Source organism: Eubalaena glacialis, chromosome 2 (assembly GCF_028564815.1).
Source record: "Eubalaena glacialis isolate mEubGla1 chromosome 2, mEubGla1.1.hap2.+ XY, whole genome shotgun sequence".
Classification (NCBI taxonomy): domain Eukaryota; kingdom Metazoa; phylum Chordata; class Mammalia; order Artiodactyla; family Balaenidae; genus Eubalaena; species Eubalaena glacialis.
This window is the reverse complement of record NC_083717.1, coordinates 106,659,355-106,685,820: the sequence shown is the minus strand read 5'-3', so window position 1 is coordinate 106,685,820 and position 26,466 is coordinate 106,659,355. Positions and strand designations below refer to the sequence as shown.

General features: G+C 35.7%; 1 protein-coding gene across 1 annotated transcript; it reads left to right on the top strand.

The window, feature by feature from the left end:
• The first annotated feature begins 254 nt into the window (after window positions 1-254).
• Window positions 255-20,522, top strand: TERB2 (telomere repeat binding bouquet formation protein 2). Its single transcript, XM_061182195.1, has 7 exons — window positions 255-318; window positions 435-516; window positions 1,301-1,440; window positions 3,453-3,514; window positions 7,054-7,139; window positions 14,973-15,061; window positions 20,380-20,522. The coding sequence occupies exons 1-7, from the start codon at window positions 255-257 to the stop codon at window positions 20,520-20,522; spliced, it is 666 nt and encodes a 221-aa protein (XP_061038178.1).
• The last annotated feature ends 5,944 nt before the right edge of the window (window positions 20,523-26,466 follow it).

Below are 26,466 nucleotides of genomic sequence, written 5' to 3'. Positions count from 1 at the left end.
TTAAATCTCACAAGCACGACTGACCTGCCTCCTCCACCGAGTCAGGGGAAGCCGAGGAGCCGCCTCACAATACCACGAGCTGGTCCACACAGGCTGCCAGCGACGGGAACCTTCTTCCTTGTGCCTCAGGCTTTCCCCGCCCATTACTCTGAGAACCAATCATGGAGCTGGCTTCTGACGTCCGACCAATCAGTGATCTCGGCTCCTGGCCCCCTCCCCCACGTCCTCGCTTGTGAGGCGTGTGAGGCGGCGCCATGTTTCGAGGGCAGCGGGGTTGGTTTTGCCGCAGCGTCAGCCGCAACCTGAGGCAGTTCTGGGGTAGGAAGCTGGGCAGAAGCGGGTGGGTGAGGTGGGGAGGGGAGCACCCCCTCCTCCCTCTGGTACCTTGGTCACAGGACACTTGATGGGCTTACCCTGTGCTCTTGCCTCCACAGTGGACGAAGGGGGGACCATCAGTGACCCGAGGGCCGCCGACTTCTTGTTCAGCTGCGATGCCTCACACCCAGACACGCTGAGGTACCCGAAGCCCACCTGGCAGTACCTTTTGGGTCATGAGGAGCCAGGAGTTGGAGATAGACGTTGCAGTCCACTAATAAATATTGATAATAGCAAGATACTGGAAACGAGCAAGTTTTCAGCCCAGTCCTAGATGTGCGGGGAGGAAGTAGGGGCGGGAATAGCTAACCTTTCTCCTCTCTTTTCTGCCGCAATGGCATGGCCTCCTACCTGGTCCTCAAATCTTTTCCTGAGTTCCAGTGGTGTGTTTCCATTTGACTCTCCCACATCCCCGTGGCTCCTTGAAGGACCCTCATATTCAACATGTTTAAACCAAATCTCCTGATTGCCTCTCATACCTGTACCAGCTGCTGTGTTCTTAAACTTAAAACCTTGGTAGTTTCTTTTGACTAATAACCGCTACCCCCATTAATCCATTAGTTAGTCCAATTAATCCATGACCAAACACCATGGATTGTGCCCCTGTAAATGTTCTTTGTTCTTCCTGCCACTATCTTAGTATACACCGTAAATTACCTCTTGCCCCCAAATCACAGTAGTCTATCTGAGAGGTTGCTCTGCCTCCAATCTGTCCACCTGTGATCCCCCTTCACATTTTATGTTTACAAAACAGACGTCTGATCACCGTCCTGGCTGATCCCCTTCTCACCCCTTCACTCCCCCACCCCCAGTCTCCTGATTACCTACTGATAATTCTCTTTCCGTTCATTTATTCTTTGTTTTGAAACGTTGAATACATTCTTGTTCATTTCATAACTTCAGATATTTTCTTTCTTTCTCCTAGAATATATCAGAGTCTTGATTACATAGAAGACAATGCTACAGTTTTTCACGCCTGCTATCTCTCTGCAGTAGCTAATGCTGAAACAAAAAACTCGGTGGCTTTAGGTCATTTCATTCTTCCTCCTGAATGCCTTCAAAAAGGTTAGCAAAGATCTTTCATCTAATCTCTTTTAGACTGCCAAATCCAGCTATGTCACCCAACTTTACTGATCTTTGTTCTCAGAGATTTTTGTGTTTTGTATCATTTAATATAAATAGAAAAGCATGTACTTTGGATCAGATTGCCTTGGGTGTGTATCCTCGCTTTGTTTATCATTCATTCACACGTTCACTGAGCTCTTACTGTGTGCCATGTTTCAACCAAGGTGCTGGGGATTCAGTGGTGAGTAAGATACAGATCTTGTCCTCACAGTGTTCGCTGGCTAGGATCCAACACTTACTAATTTTGTCACCTCCCGAGTTGTTTTGAGGATAAAATGAGATATTAAGTAGTCTCACCTGTGAATATATAATTAATGTTCATTGCTGGTTTTGAATCTCACCATTATTTCTCTGGATTTTTTTCCTGATATTTCAAGATTCAGTGTGATAATAAACCCATATATTTATATTGTTCTTTATATTATTGAAAGTACTTTCGCATTAATTATTTCAGCAACCCTATCAAGTAAAGGGCAAGTGAATAAATTGCTTCTGAGATTGGTTCGTTTAGTTTTCCCTGCTGGGAACACCCTTTCTTATCCTGTTCTGTCCAAATCCTACCTATCTTTTATGGACTAACTTTAAATATCCCATTTTTGTAGGTCTTGCATTATTATCCAGTTCTTGATGTGTTTTTTGATGTGTATGTGTCCATCCCTAGAAAGACAGACTGAAAGTAGTAAAAATTCCCAGTGAGCAGAGTATTTAAAAAAAAAAAAAACTTGAAAAATGTTTCTATAGAAGAGCTTTGGAAACCCCAAAGATTGGGTTCCTTCTATAGTTGATGTCCTGGTGAGACCTAGTTATAATTTATAAAAATAAATTGTTCTAAGTGGTTATGCAAATAAATTAATGACTGGATAGGAGAATTGATTTACTCAAAAACGGCAAATCAGAGAATACCCACCTTCAGGGAACTTATATTGTGGAATGACTATCTGATCTAATTTTAAATTATCACTCCTATTAAGTCTTTGTGTTTAGCATCTTACATTAAAATGCATTCATTTTTTTTAAAAAAATCTGTTTTAAATGAAAACATGATCCTTTTTAAAAATGAAAAGTATGCATTATTATCCACCTAGACCAGGATTGTCTAGTAGAAGTGTGAGAGGCAAACAAATGTAAGCCACATACTAATTTAAAATTTTCTAATACCCACATTAAAAATAATAAAAAGAGATGAAGTTAATTTTAAGAAATGTTTTATCTAACCTAATGTATCTAAAATATTATCATTTCACTATATAATCAGTATAAAAATTATTGATAAATTTTACATTCTTTTTTGATACTGGATTTGAAATCCAGTGTTTATTTTAAATTTACAGCACATCTCATTTTGGACTAGCCACACATTTCAATATGTATCTAGTCTAGTGGCTGCTATATTGGACAGCTTAGGTCTAGAGGAATGTTAACTTTTTGTCCTTGAGTGGGCTACTGTGGAAACTTTTGAGATCACTGATTTAAGATAATTTCATAGTCCTTTGACATGCTGAGCATTGTAGAATTCCTGTACTACCACGCCCACTAGACATGTTGCTCATCCAACCTTTTTTTTAACAAAGTAAACTCTTGAATTCTTGAAGCACTCTACAGATTCAGGAATTTTATGCCTTTTATTTTGACTAGACAGTTGTCTTCTTTATTAATGCTTGGCCTAAAGACACTGACATCGGATGAAGATATGTATTACAGCCAAAAAAGTTTACAACAATGATTCTCATAATGCACTGGAGTCATCTGGAGAGTTTGTTAGAAATGCAATTCCCCAGCTTCTCCTCAATGATCTGGTTCAAAAAGAATCTGCATTTTATACAAGTATCTTAGGTACTTTTGATGCAAGTGGAATAATACTGACTTAGAAATTTGAAACCTAAACAAAATTCAGAAAATTCTACAAAGTTACTTTTTAAAAAACAGTATTGGATTTGTTTTTCTTACTACAGAAATAAGAAGAAAAATTGGTAGTTTTATTTGGGAACAAGACCAACATTTTCTGATAGAAAAGGTAAGAGTAAATTAAGGTACTCGATTAGAATCTACAGTTTCAAAAAATTTTGAAAGCAATGTAATCTTAAAAATGCTTACTTGTGACGTGTTAGCACCAATGACCCAGAGTAAGGAATTTCAAGGACATGCTTTTATTGAACATATCTAGTTTGACATTATTTTTACACTAGTACCTTAGTAAAATTGAGATATTTTTGTATGAATAAAATTATTCACGTAAAAAACTTGAAAATTTGAAAAAACTTGAAAATCTCAGTAATATTAAGGGAGTAATAGGTACACAGTATTTACCAGTTCTTTACTGCCAGTGTAGATGCTATTTGATTAATTCCTGTGTTGTACCATTTGTTAAATGTTATGAATAATACCCCTTAATAAATGTGTGCAATACTGAAAGTTTTTTAGCTTTTGCCATCCTGCCTCAAATTTGCCTATGCTTGTGACTTACTTCAGAATCTTTATGCAAAGCCAAATTTGGGATAATTTGAGCATCAAAAAGAATAATGGATTATAATACATTAAATTTTTTAATATATAAATTTATTTATTTTTGGCTGCGTTGGGTCTTTGTTGATGCTCACGGGCTTTCTATAGTTGCAGCGAGCGGGGGCTACTCTTCGTTGTGGTGGGTGGGCTTCTCATTGCGGTGGCTTCTCTTGTTGCGGAGCACGGGCTCTAGGCGCACGGGCTTCAATAGTTGTGGCACGCAGGCTCGGTAGTTGTGCCTCCCGGGCTCTAGAGCGCAGGCTCAGTAGTTGTGGTGCACAGGCTTAGTTGCTCCGTGGCATGTGGGATCTTCCGGGACCAGGGCTCGAACCCGTGTCCCCTGTATTGACAGGTGGACTCTTAACCACTGCGCCACCAGGGAAGCCCATACATTAGATGTTTTTAAAAATCCGTGATTCCATAGTGATACTCCAAAAGCATAAAGAAAGAAAAAAGGAAGAACAGAGGAAGGAAAGGAGGAGGAAAGGTGGAAAGGGAAGAAGGAAGGAAGGAAGGAAGGAAGGAAGGAAGGAAGGAAAGGGTAGGATAAGGGAAAATTTCCTTTCAGAATAAAAGGTAATAAACGAAGAAAGGATGATAGAATAGAAAATTCGCACTGTACCACCCCCAGTCAAATAATTGATTTAGGCAAGGGGCATTAATGGGTGTTAAAATCATGATCTAAAATGATCACTTCATTGATGATTACTTATTAATTACAAAGGAAAGCAATGCTTGTACCTTTACAATGGAGGGACCTGGCAGACACCACCATAACCAACTGATAAAATTTAGCATCACCAATATTGGAACAACCTCTTGTTATGTTCAGCTCGATGTGATACAATAAAAAGTACACAATATAGGGAATTCCCTGGGGATCCAGTGGTTAAGACTCGGCACTTTCACTGCCATGGCCCCGGTTCGAATCCTGGTCGGGGAAATAAGATCTCGCCCACCTTGTGGTGCCAAAAAAAGAAAAGTACACAATATTATCTTGTAGTGTTCTTGTTCAAAATTCTGAATCTAATCATGAGTAAATACTCACATAATTCCAGATTATGGAACATGTCACAAAGCAACTAACTGGCTTAGACTCTTTAAAACAATGTCATAAAAAAACAAAAAAAACAGGGAAGACTGTTCTAGATTGAGGCATAACAACCAAATGTGATGTATGAACCTTGATTGGATTCTGGATTTTTTAATTTAAAAAAAGGTAAAAAAGAAATTTTGAGAACAGTTGGAAAAATTTAAATATGCAATGTATATTAGGTGATATTGAGTTAATGTTAATTTTCTTAATTATGATAGTGGTATTATAATGATAAAAGAATGTTGTTGTTTTTTTTTAGAAAATGCATGCTAAAGATTAAGGAGTGAAATGTCATAATATCTGCAAATATTTTCAAATGGTCCAGCAAAAATAAAAAATGAGAGAGAGAGGGCATGCAGGGTGGCAAAAATGTTAACACTTTGTGAATCTGGGCAAAAGGTATATAGTACTTATTGTATTATTCTTTAACTTTTCAGTAAGCTTGAATTTTTTCAAAATAAAAAGAGAGAAAATCCCTATGTCTAAAGCCCAGCAATTAATTTATGCATTTTGTATTCCTTTCATTAACTTGTTATTTCTTCCCAAAGTGTCATCATCTGAAAATAATAGCTCTTTTAGTATCTTTGGCTATGTTGTACTAAGGATCAAATATCTAATCCTTGACTTGTCAGAGTGTTTCCAGGGACATGAGTGGTGGTAGAATGGTTATTATTTGATAATAATTATTGAGTATACCGAAAGGCCCTTAAAGATCATTAATTTAATCATTCTGTTTTAGAAATGAGAAAACTGAGGTAAGAAGGTAAGACCTGACTTAGTTCACATAGCCAGATATTAGCAAAGTGGAACCAGATTTTGTCAGCTCCAACCCAATCCAATGTTTTTTTCTACTAAAAAATTAGTAGCACATGCCTGTACTGACTGTTGACTCTAGAAATTGTATGATTATATGGTAAAGGATTTTGTTCTTTCAAATATTGATTGATGTTGAATATTATCCAATTATAATAATGTAACCACGGAATATGTAAGTAGAAGGTACTTCATCCAATGGCAATAATAAGGGTAATCTGGGGACTTCCCTGGTGGTCCAGTGGTTAAGAATCCGCCTTCCAATAAAGGGTATGCAGGTTCAATCCCTGGTTAGGTAACTAAGATCCCACATGCCACGGGGCAACTAAGCCCGCGCACTCTAGAGCCCACATGCCACAGCTAGAGAGAAGCCACAGACAAGCCTTCACGCTGCAACCAAGACCTGATGTAGCCAAATAAAGAAATAAATATTTTTTAAAAAGGGTAAACCTGGAAGGTAACTTGGGGAATATTATTATTGTTTGGAATGGATTTGTGACCGAAATATAGAAATTTCCTAATGGCATATTAAGTAAATATATTATGTGATAGATACCAGTATCTGAGGTCAGTCACTTTCACATAATCTTTTGGAAAAGCTTAATATACATTTAGTTCTTTTGTAACTTCATAGCTAAATACTCCACTTTAATTTTGAAGGGGAAACTTAATTTGTTCAGCTTACTTCATATTTTTGATTTGTAGCTCACAGGAAGCCTAGGAGTTTTCAAGTCAAGGATTTTAAGAAAGTTTAAATTAATAATACTTTTTTTGGTTTCCTTATTTTTTTAAACTAAAAAGTAATATGACCACCTTAGGGAAAATTTAAAAAAATCAAAAAGAGAATAAAATCCGTCAGTTTTACTATCTAATACAAGCACAGCTGATATTTTAAAAATCCTGGTCTTCTTTCTTTACGTATCTCTAAAAATATATAATATAATTCTGTGTGTGTATGTGTGTGTGTACAAAATTTTGTGAGTTTTTCCCACCAAACTAGATGGGATGGACCTGAGTGTATAAATATTTTTGTGACTCTTGATATATATTGCCAATTTTTTTCTTTACTTTTTAAAAAAACGTTATGATTGCATCATTGGTGTGCTGATATTTTAAAATGTGATTTCTTTTGCTCTCCACAGCATGATGAAGTGACACCAAACAAAATAAAGTCCCTTAGGGAAAGCAGTGTACTAGCAACAGATCACAAAAAAGAATTATCTAAAAGGTAATTTGTATACTTCACTGATATTCAATTCAGTATAGACACCTTTGAACACTGACTGTGTGTTTATCTCATTTAATTTTCACAGTCTTATAAGATTGATATCATTATCACCATTGCCATTTTACAGAAAAAGAGATCAAGTATATATAGATTAAGTAATTCGCCCGAAGTCATACAAACATTTATTAAATGGGGAGAAGCAGGATTTGAACTGGGTCAGTCTAATTCCAGAACGCATGCATTTAACTATTATGCTAGACTATCCTTGCAGAAAATAAACAAAAATTTTATGTATATTTTGATCACTGTTACATTATTTTAAAAATATGTATTATAATAAGAAAGAAAGAAATATTAGCAGTAATTTTATTAGGATTGGAAGTTCTGGGTGATTTCCCCCTTTCCGTTCCAAATTGTTCGTAATGTGGCTACTTTGGTTTAAGAAATTAAAATTATATCTTAAAAGACAAACAAACATGGACTTGCCATTGTGTTAGGGCCAATCTCTGAGAGGCCCCCTTGTTTCAGGCTTACTCATTATCTAGTCCTAATTCCGTATTTTCCAGTTCAGTGGTTTTCAGATGTTCATAGGGAGCATTAACTATATGAAAGTCTGGTATTTAGCTGCTGAAATAAAAATGATCTTTCTTCAATATAAGAATTAATGAGTTTAATTTATATAGTTTTTTTAATTTTAAGTTTTTTTCTCATAATTTTTTTATACCTTTTGTACCTCCTATCTGTTTTTCTTTAATTTGAAATAAGTTATTATCTGATTTAACACAAAGTTTTGTATTTAATTATTTTAAGTTTAGTAAACTATTGCTTCATGGTCCTATGACTTCTAGATAATCCACCACTTGGGTTTGAGTATGCATATTCTAGGTCTTTGGGATCTCTATGTATAGCACTCCTTTGAACTTGTTATGGTTTCTGAGATAAGGAACTGGTAAGGAGAGGAAGAAAAATGAAATAGAAGAAGTAGGAGAAAATGGTTATCCTAAGTGACCTTGTAAGAGAAGAATGGGAAATAGAAATTAAAAAGTAACTCCCAGTGATTCACTTGACTAGGAAAGACATCAGATATATATATGTTTTGTTTTTTTTTTAAGAAATGGTTGTCCTTGGACTTCCCTGGAGGTCCATTGGTTAAGACTCCACTCCCAATGCATGGGGCCCAGGTTCGATCCCTGGTCAGGGAACTAGATCCTGCATGCTGCAACTAAGAGCCTGCATGCTGCAACTAAAATATCCCACATGCCGCAACTAAAGATCCCGCGTGCCGCAACTAAGACCCAGCACAAGCAAATAAATTAAAAAAAAAAAAAAAAAAGAAATGGTTGTCCTGCACAATGCAGAAGCATAAGGAAAAGATTGAAATATGACTACCAAAAATATTTTAAACTTGCACATGGAAATAAAAATACCATAAACCAAGACAAAAGAAAAATATACACTTGAAAAAGTATTTGACAAAGGCTATTTTCCTTAATATACAAAGAGGGCTTACAAATCTGGGGAAAATATGTCCAGTATTTTCCAATAACAACAACAAAAATAGACAAAGGTAGGTGTCTACTTAGAGCCTTTTTCTTTGTGGAACCACCAGAGGGTGCAATGCAAACATAGATAAAATACACTTTGTCCCTACTCGAAGTTTATTTTTTTGGCATGCTACTAGTGATAGTGAACACTAAGTGGTGAACTAGTTTTTGAACACTTGCCAAATACAAGACATTTGTGAGCTAAGCAGTTCACAGTATTTCATTTGATTCTCACCACCTTATAAGATAGTTAAATAACATTAGCCTCGTTTTACAATTGAGGAAACAGGTTCAGAGAGCTAAATAATTCACCCAATATTATTTAAGTAGTGAACCTAATTTGACACCGACTCTAGCTGATCCAGAGTCCAAACTCTTAATCACTATGCTGTTTTCCTTTCCCAGTATGTTCCCAGATCTTCTGAAAATGGCATGAATTTTTGCTTATTTTTCTTGTTCTTAATTATTTTATTATAAATATAATGCGTGTAATTTGTCAAAATGGAAAATACTAAAAAAAGAAAAACTACTAAAAAAGAAAAGAATAAAGAAAATTTAAATTATAAGCAAACCCACCACTCAGATAACCACCATCAACATTAGTACGTTTCTTGCTAGCTTTATACAGACATACACATTAAGTAGAGTTGAGGTCACTGCAGATATAGTCTGTCTCTTGATTTTCCATTTAGTATTCTATGGGCAGTTCCCCATTTTGAAAAACCTTATTTGATATTATGATTTGTAATGGCTGTATATGGCATTTAATCTTATTGTCTGTTTAACCACCTTCCTTTAATTTTTAAAAAAAAATTTACAATTTGTTACTCTTGCGGCACCTTCATGAACATCTTTTTAAAAATAAATCTTTCTCTACTTTTTAGATTTTTTCTTTTTCTTTTGGCCGTGGCACGTAGCTTGTGGGATCTTAGTTCCCCAACCAGGGATAGAACCCGGGCCCTTGGCAGTGAAAGCACAGAGTCCTAACCACTGGACCACCAGGGAATTCCCTTGATAATTTTCTTAATGTAAATTCTCAGATGTGGAATTTACGGTATTAATGAGGTATGAGTGTTCTTAAAGGCCGTGATGCCTACTGTCAGTTGCTTCCCTCAAAAGTACAAATTTAAAACTACCACCAGTGTTGGTCTCACCACATCCTCATCAGTATATTGAGTATTAATAAGAAGGCTTGTGCTAATTTAATAGATGAAAAATAGCATCTTGTTTTAATTTGCATTTTTCTTTGATTACTAGTAGGTTTGAATCTTTTTGAATTTATTAGCATTTTACATTTTCTTTTCTGTGACTTGTTTTTATCCTTTCTCCATTTTCTATTGGGAGTCTTATTGCTTTTCTTATCAACTTGTCTGACATTTTTAGCTATATTATCCTTTTGCCAGTTTGTCACATTGTTTCCTCAGATTGTTCTCTGGCTTATATTTTTTAGAGATACAAGCTTTGAGTTTTTACATTGTTAAACTAATCACTTTTCCTTTATTATTTCTTCTATCGCTTTTATGTTCAGAAAAGTCCTTTCCCATTCAGGTATCAAATTGGTTTTTAATTCTGCAGATATTTATTTTGATGTATGGTAATAGGTGAAGATCGAAGTTTATTTTTGTGTTACAAATAAGAATTTTCCACCAGTTTTTTAAGAATAAATCTGTCTCCAACTGATGTGATTTCCATTCTCATATGTTGTGTTTAATGTGTCTGGAGATCTGTTTTTAGACTATTTGTTTTATTCCATTAATCTATGGATCTATTTTGATATCAATACAATATTCTTTTAAGTTATATAACTTTATGTATTTTAATACCTGACAAGCCAAGTAAATACCAAACTCATTACTCTCCTTTTATTTTTATTTATTTATTTATTTATTTCAAATGATACTGTTTATATGTGGAATCTAAAAAAATGATACAAATGAACTTGTATGCAAAATATAAACAGACCCACAGACATAGAAAGCAAACTTATGGTTACCAAAGGGGAAAGGTGGGGGGAGGGATAAATTAGGAGCATGGGATTAACATACACACCCTACTCTATATAAAACAGATCATCAACAAGGACCTACTGTATAGCACAGGGAATTTTTTTTTTTAACATCTTTACTGGAGTATAATTGCTTTACAATGGTGTGTTAGTTTCTGCTTTATAACAAAGTGAATCAGTTATACATACACATATATCCCCATATCTCTTCCCTCTTGCGTCTCCCTCCCTCCCACCCTCCCTATCCCACCCCTCTAGGTGGTCACAAAGCACCGAGCTGATCTCCCTGTGCTATGTAGCTGCTTCTCACTAGCTAGCTATTTTACATTTGGTAGTGTATATATGTCCATGCCACTCTCTAACTTTGTCCCAGCTTACCCTTCCCCCTCCCCATGTCCTCAAGTCCATTCTCTAGTAGGTCTGCGTCTTTATTCCTGTCTTGCCCCTAGGTTCTTCATGACCTTTTTTTTTTTTTTTTTTAGATTCCTTATATATGTGTTAGCACACGGTATTTGTTTTTCTCTTTCTGACTTCACTCTGTATGACAGACTCTGGGTCCATCCACCTCACTACAGATAACTCAACTTCGTTTCTTTTTATGGCTGAGTAATGTTCCATTGTATATATGTGCCACATCTTCTTTATCCATTCATCTGTTGATGGACACTTAGGTTGCTTCCATGTCCTGACTATTGTAAATAGAGCTGCAATGAACATTGTGGTACATGACTCTTTTTGAATTATGGTTTTCTCAGGGTATATGCCCAGTAGTGGGATTGCTGGGTCGTATGGTAGTTCTATTTTTAGTTTTTTAAGGAATCTCCATACTGTTCTCCATAGTGGCTGTATCAATTTACATTCCCACCGACAGTGCAAGAGGGTCCCCTTTTCTCCACACCCTCTCCAGCATTTATTGTTTGTAGATTTTTTGATGATGGCCATTCTGACCGGTGTGATACTCTCCTTTTAAAAATCTCTTCCTTAGTTCTTCATGCCTAGTTATTATTTTTCTATTTTCAAATTTTAATTATTTTTAATAGGAAATATATTCATATGGTTCAAAATCCAAGATACACAAAAGGGGAAACTATGAAATATACTGGCTCCTAGATAGCCAGTTTCCCTGTCAGAGGCAACCAATGTTATCAGTTTCTTATATATGCATATACTAGCTAATTCAAATAAATATTCTTTCTTTTTTTTCTTTTTTTCACAAATAGTAATATTCTATAAACATTGTTCAATACCTTTCCTTTTTTCTCTTAATAATTTACCTTGGAGATCATTCCATATTACTACATAAAGAGCTTTTTCATTTTTGTGCTGTGTAGTATTTTATTGTATGGATTTACCATAATTTATTTAACTAGTCCTCCTATTTTACTGGACTTTCAGGTAATTTCTAATTTGCTGTTAAAAACAGTGCTTCAGTGATTGATCATGTAATGTCATTTTGCATGTGTGCGAGTGTCTTTAGGGTAACTCTTAGAAGGGGAATTGCTAGGTCAAAAGGCATATACATTTTGTATCCTTGATACAATCATTGTCAAATTGCCCTCCATAGAGGTTAAACCAGTTTACATTCCTATTGTTTGTGTATGTAAGTACCTTTTCCAGGCTAGCATAACCACCATCCAGATTTGCTTGGGACTGTCCTGGTTTTAGCACTGAAAAGCCCATGTCCTGAGAAACCCCTCAATCTAGGGTAAACTGGGATGGTTAGTCACCATTCTTTCTTCTATACTTTCTCCAACACAGTGTGCTAACATATGTTTTGGTCTTTCCTAATCTGATAGATAAAAAGTGGTATCTCACTCTAGTTTTTTGTCTGAATTGCCATTATTATGAGTGAGGTTGAATGTCTTTTCATAGTTTAAGAACCATTTATAGTTCCTATTCTGTGAACTGTTTGTTCATATCCTTTGAACATTTTTCTATTGACTTTTATTTTTATTTTTTTGCGAGAACCCTTTACGTTTAGGAGAATGAATTTTTTGTGAAATAAATTACAGTTATTAGCTTATGTTTGTCTTTTGACTTTAAAAATGTTGGGTTTTGCATGCAGAAATTTTTTACTATATGTATTCATTCTTATTAATATTTTCTTTAATGGCTTTTTGAGTTTTATGTCATACTTAGGAAAGTCTTCTCTAAGATTACTGTTATTATTTTGCTATGGTTTCTTCTTAGTGATTTCTTTATTTTTAAATTCAAATCTTTGATACGTTTGGAATATATCTTGGTGTAAGATATGAGGTGGCGATCCACCTTCTTCTTTTTTTTTTCAGATAGTTACCTACTCTTAGCTATTGATTGAATAATTCATCTTTTCCCCCACTGTACTGAAATGCCACCTTTATCCTAGGTTAAATCCACATAAGTATCTGGGTCTATTTCTGGACTTTATATTCTATTCCATTAATTTGTCATGCAACAGTGCCACTCTGTTTCAATTGTTTATAATATGATTTAATATCTAGAGCTAGTTCCTCCTCCTTACTCTTTCCAAATTTTCTTGTTAACTATTCTTCCTGGTTTACTTTTCCATCTGAATTTTGGAACCAGCTTGTTCATATTAAAACAAAAATTTCTGTTGTTATTTTTAGTGACATTACAAAAAAATATAGATTAATTTAGAGAGACTTTGATGCTGAATCTTCCTATCCGAGAAAATGGTATTTTTTTCCTTACTTGTTCAAGTTTTCTTTTGTGGTCCTTAAAAAACACTTTCATATTTCCTTCATATAAATCTTACACTTCTTTTAAGATTATTCCTAGGTATTTTTTTCATTCTATTGTAAATTTGTTCTTGCCTCCTATTAGATCTTCTAACATGTGATTGTTCATGTGACTTTTAGAATTATTTTTTTCTTAAACACTAAAATCCCTTTGGGATTTTATTGAGAATTGTATTAAAGTTGAGAAGAATTGATGTCTTTATAATTTTCAGTATTCCTCTCCAAGACAATGCTTTTTTGTTTTTATTTTTCTTTTCTATATCTTAGTAAAGTTTCCTGATTTTTCTACAGATAGAATCAGAAACTGCTTATTATGTTATTCCTAGATTTTTATGAATTTTGTTGCTATTGTGGATTGGATCATTTTTTCCTTCGTTAGTTATTGCTGACATAGAAAAGTCATTTATTTGGGGGTATTTGTCTTATATTTACCCACTTGGAATCTTTAAGATTCTAAAAATATTTCAGTTGATTCTCTTGGCTTTTCAGGGTACACATTTATATCATTTGTTAATAATGAAACTATTTCTTTTTCCGTTTCACTATATAACTCTTCCATTTCACTAGATATCTCTTCCATTTCTTTCTCTCCCCTCCCCCATCTCTTTTTGCTTGGCCAGAAATTTTAGAGCTATGATAAATAATAACAATTATAATGGGTATCCTTGTTTAGTCCCTGAGTTTTCTGGGAACATTGTTTTGCTTTATTTGTAGGATCTCATCCTAACTGAGCTATGGTTTCTTTTAGAAGAGTTTAGATGAACTCTAACTTTTAAACAAATTGAAAATAAAACCTTTGTTATCACTCAGTGTAATTTTAGATTTTTTAGGAAAATAAATTTAAGGATGACTCCAATTTTTTATTAAGGTTTTTATTTTCATACAATTGTATTATCTATGGATTATATGTAATCTAAATATAGTAAATTGTTATTTGGCAGTTAGAAAATAGGATATTTTAGTTGAAAACTGCTTAGCTCTTTAAAAATTAGAATATAATTAATTATATACTATACAACCACACTCAGAATAATTTAACTTTTTTCTTTTTAACTCAGAAGTCACTTAGTATACCTCATGATTTTCCCAGACATCATTTTTTATTTATTTTAAAGTGTGGAAGTACGAATTAATAGAGTTCCAATTATTTGAACACTGAATAATAATAAATGCTGTGATTATTTAAAATGGAGACTTTTCTTTTAACATATTTAAGATTACATATGTATATCTGTTTTTTATCTAATTATAAAGTATTATTGCATTATTATACTTTCAAGAATATTGAGAAAAAGACCCACGTCTGTATTTACTCAGTAAATATTTGTTTTATGAAGCAGCCAAGAAAACCAAAAATATGTATATGGGCCCTTGTATTACTTACAAGCACAAAGAAGTTCGTAGTTAACGTTTTCACCCAATAAGACTGAAGTCTGATCACAGAGCAATTAGATTGCTATATATATTACCTGGAATCATTTCTCATTTGTAAAACAAGTCCAAAAAAATATAAACATGACTTTCTATATGTTTCTATATTTTATAGCACAGAAAAGCATTTTATAAGGACTCCAGTTGTAGAAAAGCAGATGTACTTCCCTCTTCAGAATTATCCAGTGAACAACATGGTAACAGGTAATTTAAAATAAAATTTAGAATCAACCCAAATAGGGAAGAAACAAGGGAATATTTTGTACAAAGTAGAACCCCCTCTATTATACATGCTAATAGGAGACATCATTCACACGTTAAATAAATTCATCTGCAGAACTAAGCCAAAGATAGGCCCCATATTTTCTATGTTAAAATGCTGGTCTGTCCTGCCCCTAGACGTAGAGAATAGACTTGAGGACATGGGGAGGGGGAAGGGTAAGCTGGGACGAAGTGAGAGAGTGGCATGGACATATATACACTACCAAATGTAAAATAGATAGCTACTAGAAAGTAGCCACATAGCATAGGGAGATCAGCTCGGTGCTTTGTGGCCACCTAGAGGGGTGGGATAGGGAAGGTGGGAGGGAGATGCAAGAGGGAGGAGTATGGGGATATATGTATATGTATAACTGATTCACTTTGTCATAAAGCAGAAACTAACACACCATTGTAAAGCAATTATACTCCAATAAAGATGTTTAAAAAAAATTCCTGGTCTATAGGTAAGGTGAAAACACACCCCTGTTTACATAAGACAGTCCCAATTTATGCGTGTTGTCCTGGCATTAGCGTTTACTCTTTTTTATATTTTTAACATCTTTATTGGAGCATAATTGCTTTACAGTGGTGTGTTAGTTTCTGCTTTACTCTTAAGTGTCCCAATTTGGAAGATTAATTGTATGGACAATTCTAATTATAGTTTCCTTTGAGAATCTGATGAAACATAGGTCCCTTTCCCTAAGCATACACACACACAAACATAACACACAAACTTTACATGTAATTTAAAGAGGCTCACATATGCCCAGAAGCCCTTTCATGGATCACCCAGGTGTCGATGGACTCCATATTTGGGTTTCCTAGTGCCCAACATAAAGAGAAGACAGCTAACTGAGGCTGACATTGAGAGGGTGCAAACAAGGGAACTAGTTGAAAAGTAACCATTGGGATTTGGATAGTGCTACGTGAGGTGAGATAAGGAAATAATATTTGGATAATTTGATCTGGGTAGTATTCAGCAGGGTCATCGATAATTTTAAAAATAGAGGTTTTAAAAAAATTGTTTTTAAAACACTGCAATTAAAAAGTATAGGCTTTTTGACATTTCATTATAAAATCATTTGTACATTTATCATTTTCTCTTTATTTAGCAGTGTCAAAACTACCTCTTGCAACTAGTTCACAAATTCCTAAATGTCTTCTCTCACATTACTGTTCCTTCTAAGCAATTTGTCTAGCCATTTGTTTTATTATTTTTTTTCTTCTGTTCATTTGAGTGATATAAAATAGCCTTCAGAAAAGCACTTCAAAAAGAACTTTTAATGTGTAGTTTCGGGCTGAGTGTTGGAGACATCAAAGAAAACTTCTATCCAACTGTGATAGTAGAAAAGTCAGTTTTGGAACTCTTAGGAGCAATTGTTGACTCCAAAGGACAATGAACTAAGTAGAAGTACAGCTGACCTTTGGACAACATGGGTTTGAACTATGAGGGTCCACTTATATGAGGATTTTTTTCAATAATAAATGCTACAGTTCTACATAATCCTCAGTTGGTTGAGTTTGTGGATGTAGAACCACAGATAAGAGGAACCTTGAATCCCCAGGGCTAGCTATATATTATAAGTGGATTTTCGACTACAGGGAGGGTTGGCACCCTTAACCCCCACCTTACTGGTGAGTCAACTGTACTTAAGTACTAAGACTGGGAGTAGCTGATTGCTGCCTAGATTTATCCTTACACCTACATATTCAGATAAAGTGTAGGTATGTTAAACCATGGTTGTGGTATAGTACTGGTATTGAGTTTGCTTCAGGCAACTCCATCACCAGGTACTAAATATCTTTTGTTCATTTGGACTTACCAAGTGTTTGATAACATATTATAAAGATCAATGATAAATATTAAAATCAACCACACAATAAAGACAAATGCTTAGATTTGGACAAGTAACAATGTTGCTCTATGTTTCATTGCCATCTGACTGTTCAAAAAGACATGACAGTGTTATATAAAAACAAACTAAAAAAGAACTGTAAAAATAATCATTAGTCAGAATCTTTAAAGTATAATTTTAACCTGTGGTAAGCTGGTATTGAATTTATCAGTAGAAGTAAAATTTTTGATTTTTTAATTTGTGCAATTGAATAATTATCTTCCTTTATATTTCTACATTAAATTTTAAAATAACACTTTCTTGGAAGAAAGCTTCATTTTTAAAAAGATAATTCAGGGACTTCTCTGGTGGTCCAGTGGTTAAGACTCCATGCCCCTTAAGACTCCATGCTTCCATTTCAGGGGGCACGGGTTTGATCCCTGGTTGGGGAACTAAGATCCTGCACGGTATGGCCAAAAAAAAAAAAAAAAAAAGATAATTCATTTGTCTTTAATTTTGATGTGAAGTGACAGTCCTTCCTTTTTTACCATGCCCATCTGCTTGTACAGGAAGAAATAACTTCTTGTTGGGAAAATCATCTTGTGTTACTTGAAAATGTAGTGAGTGAGAGTTCTAATTTAGGCAGTGGTATCAATTTTTGTGACTATACCTTGACTGTCTCTTCCTCAAAATGGGTTGAGTTCAACTCAGTGAATGTTAAATCTCTTAAAATAAAACTAATTAGATGTTTGGTTTTAGAAAGTACAAGTTGGAGCTATACCGTAGAACAGGGTTTCTCAGTCCTGGAACTGCCGGCATTTTAGGACAGGTATTCTTTGTTGGAGAGGGCAACCCTGGCCAGTGCCCACTAGATGCCAGTAGTATCCCATCCAGAAACCTGCCCCCACCCCCATGACCCCCAAGTTGTGACAACCAAAAATATATACAGGCATTACCAATGTCCCATAAAATATCAACGGATTTTTTTTTTTGGTCTGTTTTTTGTTTTTGACTGGAATTAAATCCTCTAGGTCTGATATCACTGGTTATTACCCATGATAAAAAGTTCTGATTAACAGCTACATGTGTGATTAATAAAAGGAAAAAAATTACTAATAATGATAAATATCTTGCAGGCAAAAATTTTTAAACAAAAATTCTGATAATTAAAAGTTTGGGAACTTATAGTAGATACTGTATTAATTATCTGTTGCTGTGTAACAAATTGCTCCAAAACTTAGCAGCTTAAAACAATGGACACTTACTATTACATAGTTTCTGAGGGCCAGGAATCCAGGAGCATCTTAGTTGGATACTTCTGTCTCATAATCTCTAATAAGGTTGCAGTCACTTTGTTTGCCAGGCTGCAGTTATTTCAAGGGACAGCTGGGACTGGAAAATCCATTTCAAAGCTCATGCATGTGGTTGTTGGCAGGCCTTGGATTTTTGCTGGGTTTTGGCAAAAGGCTTAGACTCCTCACCAAGTGGACTTTTCCATAGGGCTGTTCACAACATGGTAGCTTTCTTTCCTCAGAGTGCGAAATGCAAGTGGGAGAAAGAGTGTGCCCAAGACAGACAGAAGCCATGTCTTTTTTATATCCTATTCTCAGAAGTGACATATCATTACTTCTGCCAAGTGCTGCTGGTCATATAGACCAACCCAAGTACAAAGTAGGAGGAGACTATACAAATTCGTGAATACCAGGAGATAGGGATCATTCAGGGCCATCTGGGGTGGGCTGGCTACCACAGACTCATATGGAATTGTCCACCAAGAATGCCTTTCCTAAGAACTCTCTTTTCTTCTTCCCAATTCAGTTGGGTTACATTTTCTAAAACATGAGCTTGCTCCTACCCGCATCAGTTGGTTTGGGAGTGAATACCTGATCTGAGCTGGGCCAATCACAGTTCTTTGTCTGGATATCTAGACATGGAATACAGCAGTCATGTCATTCAAGTGACCATAGCTCTAAGATATAAAACTTAAGGGCTATCAGCGGGCATGTTTTCTACCATGTACGGAAAGCCAGCTTGCGTCAAGAGAGGAAAATGAAACTAACATGCAGAGGAAAAAACTGGAGGTTAGTGACATGGCCATGAGAGCTGGTGCTAGTTATTTCTGACTCCCAGCAATATGTTTGTTATTTCCAACTCCCAGCAATATGTTTGCCTTCCCCATAGTTTGACTGATATGGCAATGTCCTTCCAGTAAACTGCCCTTTTGTTTAAGCTAGTTTAAATTGGGTGTATGTGAACTTCAGCCTAAAGTCCTAACTACGCCAAAACTGCTACAATAATCCATTTTTATGCATAAATGTCCTATCCTTCTTTACCTTACAGGAATATTTTTATTAATATGGTAATTATTTTAAAATTTTCTATCCTCACACATATCTTTAGAAACTTCACACAGTGTATATGTGCAATTAATTAAACATTAATATTTTTATTATTTTACACAGAAATCTAGCCGTTAGGCAAAGACCATGAACAATATGGAGTATAGTAATTGTGCTTTAAAAGATTTTCTGAAGTAAATGGCTATGATTAAAATATCTTTAAAGATACTAGTCTATTTTATATAATTGGCTTCATAGTTAATTTATTAACTGTGAATTTATTATCTATTATTATAAACAATCAAACTGTATAGATAGCCTGGTGATAATGGTGGTGGTCTAAATTCAATCATCCCTGAGCTCTACCAGAATTTTTTTCATACAGTATCTACTTTTAAACCAGGTTTCAACTTTAGTATAAACCACAAACACATATTACACATGAAGCATTATCACTCAGATGAGCAACTGCTATCAAGGAAATATTGCTTAAAGTCATTGAGTCCTTAAGCTCTCCCCATTCTAGGTTTTCTTTTTGATTCTCATATCTATTTCAGATTATTAATGACATGAGAATTACTCACACCTATAACCTTTGTTGACCAAGCAGTGATAACAATTTTCCTATTAATTTTTTTACTAAAGACTGTTACCTCCGTGTTAGCAGTGCAGGAAAGTGTCGCTTGCTCTACTAGGAAAGATGAGCTAGCTGTTTGTGCTGTTAGTAGCTAGTTGGATAGGTAGTTCTAAGTGATTACATTCTAAGCCAGACACATGTCCCAGTTATTTTGGTCTAGGTACTTTTATGTTCCATCCCCAACCTGTACATCACACTCTCTGTAGTCAAAGTGGCAAATCAAGAATCTGTGTTTTAAAAGGAGGTAGAAGGCTGGGGGCATAGTGGTGAAGGGGGGAGGAGGGTGTTCCCTGATAATTATCAAGTTTCACGGAGAATCTTCTCACTGGTATTTCTACTTTTTACTTCTTTTCTAAAAACACTCTTTGGGAATCTTAACTCTAATAAATCAAAGACATTGAAAAGCAGATAATATGATAGAATTTCGTATATATATATTTTATTCTGTAGGTTATGTATCAATTGATGCCATGAAGAAATTTCTTGGGGAGCTACATGACTTCATTCCTGGAAGTTCAGGTTATTTGGCATACCATGTTCAAAATGAAATTAACATGTCTGCTATAAAAAATGAATTGAAGAGGAAATACTAAGTTAAATATTGTCCTTCTATCTCGGCATTTATTTTCTGTAAAATATTACCAAAGATGTACATAATTTTAAATTCTCCTCTTTGGGACAGAGGGATGGGGAAATGGAGAAGAAAGAACTCTTTCTTCCTCAAAATGTATCTTTAGGAAATTCAGATTCATTTGACTCTGTGTTTTGACATTTGGGCTGGACTTTTCCCCTGGTTGTAAGGTTATGTCCACAAATTCTGAGTGCACAGTTGTTATGGAGTAATTGTCAATGAAACATACTTCATAAGAAGTCTTAATTTCTCTCTCTCTCTGTCAGATATTCTTTTGGCTTTAATGTTCCATTAATTATGCATATTTTTTCTAGGTTTAATGTTGTAAATGCTAAGTTTTATGATTCTGGTCATCTTATTTTGACTAAAAAATTAGAACGCGATAGTTGAGTTTTGAATTACTGTTTCTGACTTGAAAAATATGTAAGAAAGTAAAAGTAAAACATTTTAATAACTCAGACTTCATGTATGGACAGTTTCTGATAATAAATGTATCAGAAGTGATTTAATGTAAACAAGTGTTATGTCTTCTGAAATGAACCCACAAGGCGCCATAGAATCACAGCGCTGGAAAGGACCTTAGAGAATACTGAGTCCAGCCTGTTTGTTTTTAATGAGAAAATGAAGGCCTTGAGAAGGTGTCTTGCTTAGAGTGACTAACTGGGAGCTAAACCAGGACTGGAACACGACCCTCTTGATTTTCCAGGCCAGTGCTTCCCCACTCTCCCACATGGTATATGCTGTAGTCTATGTCAGATATAATAGCAGATATGCAAAGGGGACTCAGAAACAAGCCAGCATGCTTGGCTTGTCTTTTAAATAAGCTGAAATAGTGTTGAGATTTAGTGATTTCAAGAAGGCAACTTCTTATCTTATTCATATGATCATGCTATGTAGAATCTGGAGGGTTTATTACATTTTGGAGATTTGTAAATGACATACCTGTGAAGCTATGATCTTATTAAAACTGTACTTTCTTCTAGGAAGTGCATACCAGTTGTAGAATTATCTAAAGAAAATGAACTTTTTTTAGTGTTTGGATCATTTGTGTATATGTGGGCCCCAGACTTTCTCTCATGACTCAAATTCATAATACAAAATTTTAACACTAATCTCAGCATCAGCTGAGAAAGTTCTGTTTTTCCCATATGGTAACTTTTCCTTATATATCTTCATATTTGTGGTTAAATTCTTCTGAACACCTAAGTATCAATTATCTTTTTCCTGAAATGTATTAAATATTATCTCTCCTGAACACTGTATCTTAGTCACATCCAGTTGATTATGTTTCTTATGTAAAAACCAAGCCTGTCTGTGTATCTTGAATTGATTAAAAGGATTAAGTAAATTTACACCAAGTTATGTACTTGGGATTTCTTGGGAGTGTTCAAGTTTTTTTCTGACATAGGTAGTATGCATGTATTAACAAAGTAAATAAAAAATTACAACAAAAGTGATTCCCAAACAAAAGTGATTATATCTTTAAGTGTATATAGAAAAGGTCACATGCAATATATATGCTTGAAATAGAACCAGAAGCAATAAAATCAGTTGATAATATAAGCCTTTCAGGAATTAGAAACATGTGAACAAATAAAATAGGCAAAGATAAACTGTTTTGTTAAAAATCTATTGTCTTCTTTATCCATTCATCTGTGGATGGACACTTAGGTTGCTTCCATGTCCTGGCTATTGTAAATAGTGCTGCAGTGAACACTGTGGTACATGACTCTTTTTGAATTACGGTTTTCTCAGGGTATATGCCCAGTAGTGGGATTGCTGGGTTGTATGGTAGTTCTATTTTTAGTTTTTTAAGGAACCTTAATGGGAAGTGAAAAGCAGTATGATTTTTTCATTGATCATTTAAACTGTTTCTTTTTATTTGCCTTTCCGTATCTGATAGATTGCCTCTGGGTCCCATTTTATTTAAAATGCTGCCCCACATTAGGACTTTTGGTTATTTCTCTACCCTTTTGCAAACATGTCTCCTATGATGCTTTTCACTATTAGGCATAGTCATTCCTCATACTGTTTATTTAGTGTGTAGTTCTTAGTTCATCTTATTTATTTCATCCTTCGTGATCAGATTATTTTTCTTTCTAGCTTTTGGTAGGGTTTTGTGTCATTAGATAAGCTATGAGTCATTGGCAGAGTCTGCTACTAACTTCTGAATGTCTGTTTGTTTCCCTTTCTTCCATGATGACAGAACCCCTAATTTCTATCTGGGCACATGCTACCTAGAATAAAGATGATATTCTCAGTTTCACATGAAATTAAGAATAGCTGTGTAACAATGTTTTGGTCAATGGATGCACAGTAGAAATGGCATCTGGGAACTCTCTTTTTTTTGTCTGCGCTGCGTGGCTTGTAAGATCTTAGTTCCCTGACCAGGGCTCAAACCCAGGCCCTTGGCAGTGAAAGCGCCAAGTCCTAACCACTGGACCACCAGGGAATTCCCTGGGAACTTTTCTTAAAGACATCTGGCACGTCCCCTGTGTTGCCCTTTTCCTTCCACTCATTTTTCCTGCTTCTTTCATCCTGTTGCTTGGAATGGGGATGCGATAGCTACTATTTGAACTGTAAAAGCATACTCTATGATTCGCAAAGCAGTAGACTAAAAGGAGCCTGGGGTCCTGAGGACATTGTGGAGATATCTGCCACCCCAGCCCTAGGTTGCCTACCTCTAGACTTTTTTTTTTAAATTAATTTATTTATTTATTTTTGGCTGAGTTGGGTCTTTGTTGCTGTGAGCAGGCTTTTTCTAGTTGCCGTGAGTGGGGGCTGCTCTTTGTTGTGGTGCGCGAGCTTCTCATTGCAGTGGCTTCTCTTGTTGTGGAGCACGGACTCTAGGCACGCGGGTTAAGTAGTTGTGGCTCGCGAGCTCTAGAGTGCAGGCTCAGTAGTTGTGGCGCACGGGCTTAGTTGCTTCGCAGCATGTGGGATCTTCCCAGACCAGGGCTAGAACCCGCGTCCCCTGTATTGGCAGCAGATTCTTAAACACTGCGCCACCAGGGAAGCCTTAGAATTTTATGTGACAGAGAAATAAACTTCTCCTTTGTTTAAGGCACTATATTTTTGTGTCTCTTACTGCCAAACTAACCATAAATGAGGCTTAAGAACAGGCTACTGACCTTGTTTTTTTGTTTGTTTTTTTTTAAAGTTTTTGTTTTTGTTTTTGTTTTTTTTTAACAATTTTTATTTTATTTTATTTTATTTTTTAACAGGCAGTAAGTCTTTTTTTAAAAAATTTATTTATTTATGGCTGTGTTGGATCTTCGTTTCTGTGCGAGGGCTTTCTCTAGTTGCGGCGAGTGGGGGCCACTCTTCATCGCGGTGCGCGGGCCTCTCACTATCGCGGCCTCTCTTGTTGCGGAGCACAGGCTCCAGACGCGCAGGCTCAGTCGTTGTGGCTCACGGGCCCAGTTGCTCCGCGGCATGTGGGATCTTCCCAGACCAGGGCTCGAACCCGTGTCCCCTGCATTGGCAGGCAGATTCTTAACCACTGCGCCACCAGGGAAGCCCCTGACCTTGTTTTATGGAAGATAATTGTGTGGAAGATAACTAGTTCTTTACATCTGTAAAGTATTAATCTTGAAGTTATAAAGGTGACCTTAGTGACATTACATGTCTATTAGATTTATAGCAACTTTAGTAGAAAATAGTTCTTTCAAATGGAATGTTTGGTTACACTGTTACTCAGCAGTGTGGAAAAACTGAAAATGACCTCAGTATTTAATAATGAATTAATAGAATGGCACCTTAAATCATATTGTATCAATTTAATGGAATAGTAATTTTTTTCTTTTTAACAGCTTTATTAAGATATAATCACATACCACACAATTCACCCATTTAATGGGTACAACGTAATGGTTTTTAGTATAATGACAGAGTTGTGCAACCATCACCACAGTCTGATTTAGAACTTTTTCATCACCCCAGAAAGGAACCTCTTGCCCACTAGAAGTCAACACCCATGCCCCTCTCCCACACCCATACTGCTAGCCCTAGACAGTCACTAATCTACTTTCTGTCTCTGTAGATTTGCCCATTCTGGACATTTTATATGAATGGAATCATATAACACATGCTCTTTTGTGACTAACTTCTTTCACTTAGCATAATGTAGAGTTTATTCATGTTATAGCATGAGGTATCAATACTTTATTCCTTTTTATCGCCAAGTAGTATTCTATCGTATGGACATACCACATGTTATTTATCTATTCATCAATTGATGGATACTTGAGTTTCCACTTTTTGGCTATTGTGAATAATGCTGCTATGAACAAACATTTCATGTACAAGTTTTTGTGTGGATGTGTGTTTTCATTTCTCTTGGGTATATATCTAAGAATGAAATTGCTGGATCACATGGAAACTATGTTTAACATTTTGATGAACTGCCAAACTGTTTTCCAAAGTAGCTGTATCATTTTACATATCCACCAGCAACGTGTGAGGGTTCCAGTTTCTCCACATCCTCACCAACGCTTGTTATTATCTATCTTTTTGAATATAGTCATCCTTGTGGGTGTGAAGTGGTATCTCATTGATGTCTACTGTTGGGGACATAGTTGGTCATCAAGAGGATGTGACCACTGGTTGACCTGTGAGCTGGACCTGGGGTCAGTGGCTTACCACCCCATCCCCTATCTTTGGAATGTTTGTTCTGCCCACTGTTCCCACAGTGGGAGCCATTTTCAAGGACACAGCCTGGGGAGTTCCCTGGTGGTCCAGTGGTTAAGACTCTGTGCTTCCAGTGCAGGGGGCGTGGGTTCAATCCCTGGTCAGGGAACTAAGATCCCACATGCTGTGCAGTGTGGCCAAAAAATAAAATTAAAAAAAAAAAGGACACATCCTTGAGAGAGTAATGTGTTGTTGAGACCATCTGGACAATATACGTGACTGAACCCAGTTAAGGACTCTTTATAAACTTCTAAGATTCCAGTGGATGGGTGTGGAGATCTACTCGTATTGTGGCCACACAAGACAAGCCTCATATGTCACTTCCCTTGCTTATTGAAACTGCCATCTTCTAATCTGCAATGGTCTGCCTTTTCCTTTGGTCTCTCCTTACCCTCCATGTAGGGGGACCAGTTACAGATTTTACCTGGGAAGCTCCCAAGTTTGTCAACCAATAGCTATTCGAGTCCTTTGCCCATTTTATTTGTTTTGTTGTTTTTGTTTGTTTGTTTATGTTTTTCTTCCTTTGCCCATTTTAAATTTGGGTTGTCTTTTTATTATTAAGTTATAAGAGATCTTTATGTACTCTGGATACAAGTCACTTATATACATAATTTGTAAATACTTCCCCCCACTATGTGAGTTGTTTTTCACTTTCCTTTTTATTTTTATGTATAAATTTATTTTTTAATTAAGCTTTTATGAAATTGCCATTCTATATTTGGACTCTTTTTTTTAAATTTCTTTTTTTTTTCCATCTTTATTGGAGTATAATTGCTTTACATTGTTGTGTTAGTTGCTGCTGTATAACAAAGTGAATCAGCTATATGTATACATATATCCCCATATCCCCTCCCTCTTGCATCTCCCTCCCACCATCCCTATCCCACCCCTCTAGGTCATCACAAAGCACCGAGCTGATCTCCCTGTGCTATGCGGCTGCTTCCCACTAGCTATCTGTTTTACATTTGGTAGTGTATATATGTCCATGCCATTCTCTCACTTCGTCCCAGCTTACCCTGCCCCCTCCCCATGTCCTCAAGTCCATTCTCTACGTCTGCATCTTTATTCCTGTCCTGCCCCTAGGTTCTTCAGAACCATTTTTTTTTTTAGATTCCATATATATGTGTTAGCATACGGTATTTGTTTTTCTCTTTCTGACTTACTTCACTCTGTAGGACAGACTCTAGGTCCATCAACCTCACTACAAATAACTCAAT